General features: G+C 39.3%; 1 protein-coding gene across 1 annotated transcript; it reads right to left on the bottom strand.

Moving 5' to 3' along the window:
* Positions 1-613: 613 nt before the first annotated feature.
* kmt5aa (lysine methyltransferase 5Aa) lies at positions 614-10,836 on the bottom strand. The gene is made up of 7 exons (XM_044012605.1): positions 10,612-10,836; positions 8,680-8,824; positions 8,186-8,474; positions 7,425-7,512; positions 6,790-6,849; positions 6,295-6,485; positions 614-5,587 (listed from the first exon to the last, which is right to left on the bottom strand). Exons 1-7 carry the CDS (start codon positions 10,618-10,620, stop codon positions 5,377-5,379), a joined length of 993 nt encoding a protein of 330 aa, XP_043868540.1. The 5' UTR covers positions 10,621-10,836; the 3' UTR covers positions 614-5,376.
* Positions 10,837-11,823: the final 987 nt, after the last annotated feature.

Raw genomic sequence — 11,823 nt, forward strand, 5'->3', positions numbered from 1 at the left:
AGCCAGGTCCATAGTGGAAAAGGGCCACTTGTGTTTTGTTGGACGTCTCAATCAACAAATCATTGAATAGCCACCAGGGGGCAATACCACTGGTTGCAAAAAAACTCAATTTTAAAGGAAGTCTATGGGGAAATACTTTCCTTCATGGTGTCAATCTAGTTTCAGCTATTCTTCATCTAATTCTCCTCCAAAATAGATGATAAAATATGGGACATATGAGTGGACACATGAGTGCGATTGACAGCTGTAGGAGCCTGGTTACGGATGACGTGAATTTCCAGCTTCAAAGAACTGGAGTTTATTTTGCACCCGCAAGACTACGTCCACTTTTTAAATGGCGTCTATGGTTAACACACAACCTTTGCCTAAAATACATTAAAAAAAAAAGGCTTATTCGAAAAGGCATCAAAACCCTAAGTTTTCTTTCATTTTAAAGTGATTACACACTTCATACTGGTCCTTTAAAAAAGGCTCCTGATCTGTATCTGCATGTTTTTTTTATTCATTGATCTGCTGCCAAATGATTGCAGATTTTTGAAAAAAAACAGAAAGAAAAGTTACACCATTATCTTGCCACATTTATTTCAACACGAGAACAAACCACCCATGCCTGTTCATTTGCATAATACATCTTTATTCATCGATGCCTAAACCCCAGCATTAAGATTTATTCAACGCTACAACAGCAAAGATCTATTTATTACATCCTAAAACGGCCAACAGGTCAGTTTGGCCTCCCAGTTATTATTGCATTAGTTCTACATTAAGAAAAAATGAAACGTTGGTTAAAGAAAGGCTCGTATGAAAACATTTCACACTTTCTAACACGATGCTACCGTTGGAGGTGACAGAGGAAGTGTTGAGATGAAAGGTCAGAATCGGTGTTTTCATGTCTCGTGTGGGCTCTTTGTATCAACACTGACACGATAACATCAAAAGAATCCTTAAAGTTCAATAGTCATCTGAAGAAACTTGGGAAACTTGTGACCCGCCGTCGCCATTTGGTGTCCGATAGGTATGAAAAGAGGATGATTTAGGTTTGGTCGAGTTAGCATAGATTTGAAACAAACGCTGCTACAAAATAACAGAAACTTAGAAATGATTTTGTCATCCACTCTCTGTAAGAAGGTAAATAAGCACGTCACTAAATGTTTATCTTAAGACAGAGTCTCAGAATCACCCCCCAAAATAACACCAACAGTAATAATAATAATAATAATAATAATAAATCACATTGTCATCAAGATTCACATCATGTGTTCACTAAGGGAAGGCAGAAAAGAAAATCAAGTGACATGTGGGATATTCTATAGGTTTTGACTAAACAAACCCCATGAAAAGACCACTATTAGCAATGACCTGAGCCATCAACACATGTGTTTATGTGATAAAACTCCATTTCTGTCCTCTAACCTCAAATACTAACACCACCACCACATGTGAATTCACCCACCACTGAAAATAAATCCCAACAAGTGCACCACTTCCGTTTTGTCAGATAAAAACTATTCTAATAGGTCGTTTTATGATATTTAAGAACCAGCACGTTGTTTGTTTGGGGTCTTTTCATTTCATTTGTCCTCCCTGTCCCAGTTGACATAACAGACAGAGGACAGAGGATTTGCCTGCTACCTGTGCAGCACGCTTGTCACCATTTTCCTGTGGTGAGATAAATTATATATTCAGTGTAGCAAGATTATTCAAGGTAGAACACTGTTAATAACACTAAGATTCTCTAGTATTACTGTTTAATTAATTGGGACATTTTTTTCCCTATTTCATTCATATCAAGGAATTTTTCAAGCAAAAAATGTTCAGCGATTTTTGGAAAAATTAAATAAATCAAGTAAAAGAGTTTAAAAACCTTTTTAAAAGGAAGTAGGTGAGAGCGCTTGGACCGTCTGGCTACATACAGATAAACAAAAGGTGAAAAGGCTACTAACAACAAAGTATGAAAAGTGACATGTTGGCAGTTCAGCTGTTAAATAAAACTAAATTACAAATAAATAAAATGTTGACATGAAATATCTGCGTGAACAGAAAGAAAACATTAATGATACAGCAAAGCGAGGGGCGTGGACCAGTTTACCGCACACATGGCTACATGTGCGACATATTCAAGAGTCGCATGTGGTTTAGCTTTGGCCCGTTTCATTTCACAGGAATAACATGACATTATTATGCTTTGTTGTGGAGAATTAAATGAGAAAAACATGACTCAGACTGGAAACTCACGTTTGTAAACTGCTCACTCCTCACACCAAAGTCCATAGAGAAGAGCAGAGTTTTAACATCCCAGGAGGATCCGAGTTGTGAATCCGCTGCTGCCTCCACCACAAAGTTCAAATGTGTTATTTTTTGACTTTGGGGTTTAAAATCCTCAGTCAAGATTACCATAATTGACACGAACGTACAAAATGAGACAGCAGCAGACCAGCAAACCCACAAGCTAAAAACACTGTTTTTTTCTATGGGTTTTGGTGCAGGACAGATATTTGTTCTCTCTCCCAGGGTTGCAAGAAAAGAACTACATCATATGAGTATGTACAGACCATAAGTGTGACTGACAAACTTCAATAACCAGTTGTAAAAGTGTGTCCAGCGATGAGATAAAGCAGGGAAGGTGTCAAATGTATTATTGTGAAGTGGCTAAAAGTGGCTGTTGTTCCCTCAATCACTGCTGGAGGCCATTTTGTCAGACGCCATGTCAATACCACTGCAACCACAACAACAACACTGAGGAGTTCGATTTTTGAAGCTTAGAAAATGACACTGTACTGTAGCTGCAACAACACTCCTGGGGTATGTTAGTTCCAATCTTTAAAGTTATTAAAACAAGATAAAAAAGAAAATAGTTCATTCATCAGACCTCCAGATATTGGAGTTCAAACACTGCTGCCTTCATAAAGATAGAAGCTATGGGTGAGCTGCTCTGACAATCACATGTGCACCTGATATGGTGAATACTGAGCATATTTTTTTCCTATTCAATGTATCTGGTCGTAGCAATTTAGGTTAAGTTTACATTACATTGGTTATTGGTTTTGTGTTTCTATTGTTCATCTGCTCTTTAGCTTCATATTCGCTAACTCAGCCACAAACACAACAGGAAGGTTGTGTGTTTCTGTAAATTAGTCTTAAACTGAACTGAAAGTCAAACCTCTCTTCAACTCACCCCTCACAAGGAAATAAATATATTTACACAGCACAGTCATACAGAGACTGTGACCACCTGAAAAATCTGTATGCAAGTGAAATAAAAAAAAAGGACCGTGGAGCACACTGACTGGATAATCACAAGCCAGTATAAATTCAGTAAATCATTAATTCATAATAAACTGTCATAAACATTTGCCTTTAAGGAAACATAAGAAATCATAAAAACTACCTGCACTTCATAATTTAAATGTACGGTGGCTCAGAAGACTCAAAACAGTGTGCAGCTTTACCTTCAGGCAGCAGAGGAACGAGCTGAATGGAAAACTAAGAAGCAGTGCAGCAGAAGTGGGCCATTAATGTCCGTAACGTAGTACCGGCACTTCTTAAGTTTAATTTGTGTGTTGGCACTTACAACTGCGGTAATTTGGGTTTCCGTGGTCTAATCAGCCGTACCTAAGCGTGAAGTGCGCCCATGTTCCTTCTTTTACGGTACATTTATTTCAATCTGCTTTCCAAAATAAAGTCTTTTCAAAAACAAACACAACGTACTGAAAAGAAAAAAAGATAAGCCATCTGTCCAAAGAATGATACATTATGGTTGTGATTAATGGAGCTATAGTCCTTAGCTTAATACTCTTATTTCCTTACCTTACGTCTATTTGTACCTTGTGATTTTTGCCTGCTGTAACACTGAACGTTTCCCCATATGGGATGAATGAATGTCTTATTTTATGGAACTGAAAATAACAGCGGTTTATGCTTTCAGTTTTATTGGACAAAGTACGTTGTGCACTTCATGCATAAGTACTGTGAAGTACTTTTACCGTGTACTGTGTGCCATTAAGTGCCCGTACCCTTGGTCTTCCATTCAGCATGTTTCTCTGCTTCCCAATAAGTAAAGCTGCACTGCCCCGGAAACCGAGACGTAAACTGGTGACTTCCACTGCGGCTTTTGCAGTCGTGTTGAGTGTTCTGGGCCACCGTGAATATGCAGCTTAAATATTAAAAAAATACTACATGCTTAAGACAAATGGTGCTTTTCCACTACCCAACCCTGGCACGACTCGGCCCGGTGCTACTCTTCTTTTTTTTTTTTTTGCTTTCCCATTAGCAATAGTCTGGAAGAGTCATGAGCACGACGTCCGACATAACAATCAAACCAAACAATGCTGAACTGTAGACGAGGTAAAAAAGACTTACAAATCCTGAAGACGGAAATGTCAACAATTTCAACATTTAACAGCGGAAGTCTGGTGTATTTAGCAACAGCACTGCCAAGGTCCGCTATCATGAGCGGTGAGCCGCATCACAGTTCAGTGACTGTGTGCTACGGTCATGCAGGAAGTACTGAACTAATGCTTTCAATTGAGTGAGTCTAATGATCCAGTTACACTGAAAAGAAATGCTTTACAAGTCACTAGTTTGTGCCGTGCTATGATGACTTCACCCACGTTTAGGAGGTACTATGACGTAATAGAAAACTAACCAAACCGCGTAGTTGAGCCGTGCCGTGTCGGTACATTATAGTGATAAAAGCGTGATAAAAAGGCATGAAATCATTCCTGTGTTCAGTCCCTTGAACAATTATTTCACACTTTAAAAAAATTTGTAATGCTCTAACCCTGTGTCAAATAGTGTAAGTACCAAAATTGCCTCTTGAATATCAGGAGTGTGATAAACTGTTACACTCTCACTAAACGGTGATGGTCGACTGGGTGAGTTTAATGGCTGGAATTAAATCCCACTCTGACACAATATGTGTTTTTAAAAAAGGGGTTTGTAATTTGCATTAGATTCAAAGTCTCTGTGGGGCCAGACGTAGAAGTATTGCTAATTATCTAACCATGAATTAAGAAAAAAGCGGTATAAAAATGCAGAGCCTCGACTACCACCTACACGCTGGAGAAGCATTGGTCTATAGGAAATACAAAAATGTACAAAATAAATGTGCTGCAAAACAACTAGAACGCTTCATGTACATGTATAAATAAAACTACCGATGTCGCCTGCCCTCAGTCCAAACATGATCAAAACCCCACTTCCATTAACAGCTACTAAACCCATCCAGCTTCTTTCACAATGGAAGAAAAGGGGGTACACGTTCTGTTTCTAAGGCATTTTGTACACTAGCAGATGAGAAACACAAAAGTTACTGAATGTTTCCCTGTGTGTTGGTTTGTTTGTTTGTTTGTTTGTTTGTTATTGAGGTCCCCTCAGTCAGTACTTGAGCCACGGGTGAGCTGCGATGGAGGCTTTGCTGCGGTCGCCATAGTCGTACAGCAACTCCTCGCCCTTGTCGATGTCTCGAGAGGCGACGAGGATGAGGTGAGGGACGCCGTTGATGTCGTGGAGTTTGGTTTGGCAGTTTCCGATTTTACTGTGGTTTATTAAGCGACCCATTCGACCAGACTCTTTTGTGGCATCCACGCTGTCGAGAAACACAAAAACACACATAAGACATTTGCAGAATTTTCTTTCACTCTAAGTGAGGATTCGGGTGTAATGAATTGTTGAAATAACATGCATAAAATGAAGTTGTAATAAATATATCAAATACTTTTTCATTTATTAATTACAGACAATTACATTATGCAGAAATGTGTCATGGTTGATATAGTGATTTGGATCATGTACAATTTGCTCTAAAAGATAGATATTGAAAACTTAAAAAGATAAATGACTTAAATGAGTAGATGCAGACATACATTGATCAGTCAAAACATTAAGATTAATTGCTGATCTAAATTTGTGTAATCTAATCCCAAGAAAATTATTGTAAGTCGCTTTGGATAAAAGTGTCTGCTAAATGACATGTAATGTAATGTAATGTAAAATGCCCTTCATTGTGATAGTTAAATGATTTGGGGTTAAATATCGAAAAATAGTGGGATTTTTCAACCAGATTTGATTTGCGATTTTCTTCAAGATTTGATGTCTACACTAAACAAATTAGGGTCTAATAAAAAACTGAACAATACTGAACAATAACCAGTAGAAGTGAAGAGCAGATTATTTGTCTGTATTTACATTTCTGTCCTTTATAAACTAACATATATTCAGCTAATGTCCACACTTATATATTGTGGTAAAGAAAATTAAAAAAAAAGAAAAGAAAAATGCAATGGTTTATCGTACCAGTATGTTTTGCAGAGGTACTGGAAGTAGTACATGTAGCAGCCTGTGGCAGGGTTCTGAGCATATTCAGCCTCCCTCTTTTTGGCATCGGTGATCTGCAGCAGGTCTCCGTGGTATTCCACCACATACTCGCCTTTCTGGAAACACCGCGTGGCAAACACTGCTCTCCCCTTTCCTTCCATGTGCTGCACCTTTAATAAACAAACCAGAACAAGTAGAAAAACATGCATCACTCTTGTGCCTGTAGCTTTAAATAGGACCTGCAGTATGGTGTGACTTTTAAATATCAACCCGGTTGTGCCGTATCTTTAGCAGGATTTGAATCATTTCTTTTTTTAATATTTAACCAGAACAAGGCTTGTGTAAAAGGGGACACTGCGGTTGGGACAATCAGGATGACGACTGGTTGCTAAACCTGCATCACTGATAGTTTCTTGAATACAACTCTGGCTTTGAGGTACTGTTAAGGTTCTGAAAGCAGAAAGAGCAGCGTACCTCCATTCCCTCCTCTATTCCGTTTGTGATCAGGTCGTCTATCTGCTTCTTTTCTTCACACTGTGAACATGAAATGATATTACAGGAAAGCATCTATAGGGCAGTGCTCACACACAGTTCTACCAATTCATTTCACAATATTTTACCCAACTTCCAATTGACTCTATTTAAGCAAAGGTTGGCCTCTATAGTGACCATAGGGCCCGTTAATGAGGCTCTTACATTGTGCTCGGCCTATCGCAGGCTTTGTAGCAAAAATGTAACACGTAACACAACGCGTGTATCACGTGTTACGTGTAATATGTGACATAACAACTGTGTGTGAGTGACATTCATGCAGCTTGGAGTCTTATATCCCACATATCGTATACGATATCAAAGTGGGCCATTCTTAATATTCCAAATTAAAAACCATTTCCAGGCCTGGAAAACAGTTTTTCTGAGTTAAAACAACAACTTTTCCAGGAATTTCATGGCTGTGATTCAAACAGACAGCAAGCCATTATTTACATGACGTGGTTGTGTGTGAATTTCCAAAGCAGCAGAAAAACCAACAGGACATACGATGATATCTGTTCACAGTTTATGTTCAACAGAAAAGGCTGTGACAAATAACAAAATGAGCTCCTTCTTACCTTTAGAGCCGTTTCACTTTTTCTTGAGCTTCGTCTGATTGGATAATAGTCGGTAACTTTTCGGTTTTGGGAATTTTTCCCAGCTGCACTTTAGTGGAAAAAGAGAACACAACAACTATTAAACACTAATGTGGTTTCTTAATGTGCCGTAATGGCAACACACAAATATGTTCAAAATTCCAGTATTTTGTCAAAAAGATTGCCGAAGATTCTCAGAAACCCAGTTTGATAAGGGATTCTTTTTGTCTTTGGTTCTCCTGTGTGTGTGTGTGTGTTGTGTGTGTTTTACAGCGAGAGCTTCGGCAGCAGAACACACAGCAAACAGCGATGTATAGTCGCGATCCATCAGTGACAAATACACTCAATAAAATGTGATACAAAGAACAAACAACACAGTGGCTAACAACTAGTAGGACTGAATAATAAACTTCCTTCCTTACTCTGATGTTTATAGGGGTTTTCCCTGGAAGTTATAGAGAAGACAGTAAAGTGGATGACGCCATCAAAAGTCCATTATCTTGAATAGAAATATGGATTTAAAGGTAGATGGAAACATTTTGGCACTACACAGGGATACCGCTCAACAAAATGTATTACATTAGTCATATTTTGGTATATTTTAATGCAGAAATGCTACATATTACATCTTTAAACTATTGTGCTTCTACTACTTATATTTTATACCATATTCAATAGAGTTACAGATGTCAGGGTGATGAGATTGTGACATAAAATTGAAAGAGTAATGGGAACCTGCGTACATTCTTTGAGCCATTTTCTTTCCCTCGACCTTGGGCCGCATTTTTCTCCTCTGGTGGCGATGAAGAGTGCTGCTGTTGCCAGTGAAGAGGAGACTGTGACACCGGCCGTTACTCAGTGGCAGGGAGGGCTCGGTTGGTGAACGTAGGCAGGTCTGAGGGCAAAGGAGCTGCGGAGGTGACAGCTGTTGTTCATCTGACCAGCAGGGCGAACACGGGCTCTTTGAGTCTTTTGGCGTAGTGGTGGTGGTGGTGGTGGTAGTGGTAGTGGTGATGATATTTGTTCTGCAACCTGGCAGGGATGAGAAATGGGCTAAATTAGAATAAAGTATATAGGGATATTGGACCTTCATGAATTTGCAGTTCTTCTCAACCACTCTGACATAATCTGCCGACATATAAAAATAAACAGTGTTTGCTCTCCTGCCTGTGGCATGAATCCACAGTGGAAACCACTCTCTTTTGAACTGGAGATCGGCCGCAGCAAACAAACGTACCTTCTCCCTGCCTCTGGACATCATTTTGCTGCGAGTTTACTGGAGGGCACCTCCCTTCCTGTGTCAGCTTGATCGTCATTTCATCCTGACCTGGTTGTGTGGACTTGCTGTGGTTTACGATGGTGACTGAATTGCATACAATGTCCTGTAAATGCAGAGAGAAGAAAATGATCATATACAACTTTCATACAAACATCAACGCTAAAATGGCAACTGACTCCTTTCTATTGCCAGTGGAGGAGTTTGTTTTTCCTCCAGTGAGTCATGTGTGATGGCACATGGAATGTGCACCCTGTGGTTGAGCTAAGGTGGTGACATACCGTGTTCACCCAGGTGTCAGGTTTACATGTTTGCCAAAAGAAACTACAGCTGATAAAAAAAACTGCATCGTCTGTTGCAGAGCAGGGTTGTCACTTTTATCCAAAATTTAGACACAGAGTTCAAAAATATACAGTTGGGAAGTGCATCAGACCATCTAAAAAGGTATAAAGGTTGCTTGGCCTTAGATGCACTTAAATGTCCATCAGAAAAATAAGACGGTTGTTTTGCTGTGGAGAACAAGCAAAATAAACTGTCCTCCTGAATGGACATTTACAACTCTCAAACATCTGAATAATAGTGGAAGAATTTTGCGTTCTTAACTGTAGATGGCAAAGTTACAAATCTGTCCACTCAATTAGCTCAACACGATTGAGGTGAAGCTAGAAGAATCACAAGGCCTGTCCAATACAACTAGAGTTCAACCTCACGTGACTGATGGTAAGAGTAATAATGAACCATGTCATCAGGGAACATCCAATTATCTTTGAAGGAATTGTCTACTGTGTAACATTTGTTTGAACATGTTAGACCTATTGCAGAGTCTTTTGATTTTAGAAGGAATGCTTACATAGTGCATGCTCCTCGTGTACAAACATTGGTGCAACTTGGATGGACACCAATGTATTTGTGGAAAAATGCTGATTCACTCAATGAGAAGATAGAAGTCCCAACATTTTACAATTATCCAGTGACCATTTCTGACCAGTAATCATTCCACTAACCTCCATGTGGCTTTAAAACACAACCAGCTGCCTCTTCGCTCTGGAAAATGCCCAATCCCCTGTCTTCATATGACCATCACTAAACATGCTTCATATCCATTCCTAATAACTTCCTTCTGTTTTGACTTCAGTTGTTGTAGGCTTCAGTCTTTCAGCCAAAGAAGATATTCTAAAGATAAGATATGACTGACAAAACCAAATGTAGATGTTTAAAGATGCACTTTTTCTTTTGTCTTTGCTGGTGGTCATGTTTTCACTTATAGAGAAAGGTAAAAACAATAATGCTCACAGTCAATGATTCTCTCTATGGACTTTAGTACGGGAGAGTGAGTGTACAACCTAAACTACTCCTTAAAAATTCGTGACGATTAAGACAAAACACAACACGTACTCAGGTCCTGTATTTTCCATGAGTGGTGTGGGAGGGGCTGTGAGGAGGGTTCATGCTGGCTCCACACCCACTCTCCCGTCAGTCCATTTAAACCCAAGTCACAGGACACAGGCCCTAAACTCTTCTTTTATTAGCCGAATTAAACACACATTGTCACATGCTTATAAACCACAACCCGTCCGTCAGAGACAAACCTTTGCAACTGTTTCCACCGTGTAATGTCAGAAAACAACGTGTTTTCATTATTATGCGCTCAGCGGAGGAGCACATGAAACCCTCATTACTGGCTAATGTTAGCAAAGCAGTACTCAACAAGGAAGCTCATTTGTGATCACTTTATACTTAAAACACTTTATACGTGTGGAAATTGTAATGTTATTTTCTGCAACGTGCCCCAGCAAACTGACACTCCACTCTCACTCTGGAGTAAAGTGGCTTTCTTTGGAGCTACTTAGCCGATGTTTGACAGGGAGGTGATGCCCTAACAAGCAAACTTACCCCGTTCATGACTTGTTTTCGTCGCTCCTTACTAGGCTCTGGCGTCTCGTTTACACGTAAAATAATAAGTGAAAATGTCCGCCAAGTCCGAGTTGAAGCTTGTCCTGCTACACGGCAGTGTTGTCCAAACCCGCTGGTCCCGTCCACGAACGACTTTGGAGCTAGTGGTGTCAATAAACCTCCAGTCGTTTAGACTATACAGCCTCCGCAGCTCCGCTCCGCCATTTTTCTACATGGAAATGAAAGAGAATACGCGAGGGAATGTCGCCCTCTGTTGGTCGACAGCGGCAGTGCATGTATGCTCTTTTTAACCTCCCCTCAACCTATTTTGAAAATTAAATTGTGGGTAACAAAACATATTACTGAAAATGATCAGTGTAACCGTTTTAAATATTTTATTATCATTGTCATTATTGTTATTATTATTTTTATTAACTACTGCAATGAATATGAGTAATATTGTCCTTTCTTCTATGTAATTGAATACAAACACAAATGAGTTCAGCATGAGCAAAGGCTTTATTTAATGGCTCTTCAATGATAAAGGGAAGGGCTGTTCATAGCCTGTTCAACAAACTATTGGTTGATGAGGTTGTGTTTATTTCTTTCCAAAAATAAAATAACTCAGTCAGATCTTTTTCTTTTTTTTTCAGTGAAGCATGAAAAAACAAGAAAGTGATGGCGTGTCTACATCCATGTCCATTTTATTAGATACGTCACATGTAAATGTTGTCAAAACAAGCTGCTGAAGTTCAAACCGAGCATCAGAGTGGGAATAAAAAATGCTTATGGTACTTTGAGCGTAGTATGGTTGTTGTAGCAAGATGGGCTGGTCTGAGTATTCCAGAAACTGCAATCTATGGAGATTTGCATGCACAACCATCTCTAGGATTTATAGAAAATGTAAAAGTAAATACCACAGTTCACTGGGTGACAAGGCCTTATTGATGTCAGGGGTCAGAGGTTTGAAACAGGCTTGACATTGTTGAATGGCAACACTAACTCAACCAAACATCACACCAAAGGTATGAATGGTAAATGGTAAATGCTCTGTATTTATACAGTGCTTTTCTAGTCTTGATGACCACTCAAAGCTGCTTTATACTATATTTGCCATTCACCCATTCACTCACACAGCGCATCTATGTGCGCATCAGTTTTCTATCACTCATCTTTCATCAAGGCATTGAAAGACGACTCGCTCTACCACTG

This window comes from Solea senegalensis, linkage group LG21 (assembly GCF_019176455.1).
Source record: "Solea senegalensis isolate Sse05_10M linkage group LG21, IFAPA_SoseM_1, whole genome shotgun sequence".
Taxonomy (NCBI): domain Eukaryota; kingdom Metazoa; phylum Chordata; class Actinopteri; order Pleuronectiformes; family Soleidae; genus Solea; species Solea senegalensis.

Bases quoted from the DNA above. Each gene is read 5' to 3' on its own strand.
- kmt5aa (XM_044012605.1), bottom strand. The intron at 8,475-8,679 runs GTACGTTTGTTT...CATCCCTGCCAG, and splicing joins TGTCCAGAGGCAGGGAGAAG to GTTGCAGAACAAATATCATC. The intron at 6,850-7,424 runs GTAAGAAGGAGC...TCATGTTCACAG, and splicing joins AAAGTGAAACGGCTCTAAAG to TGTGAAGAAAAGAAGCAGAT.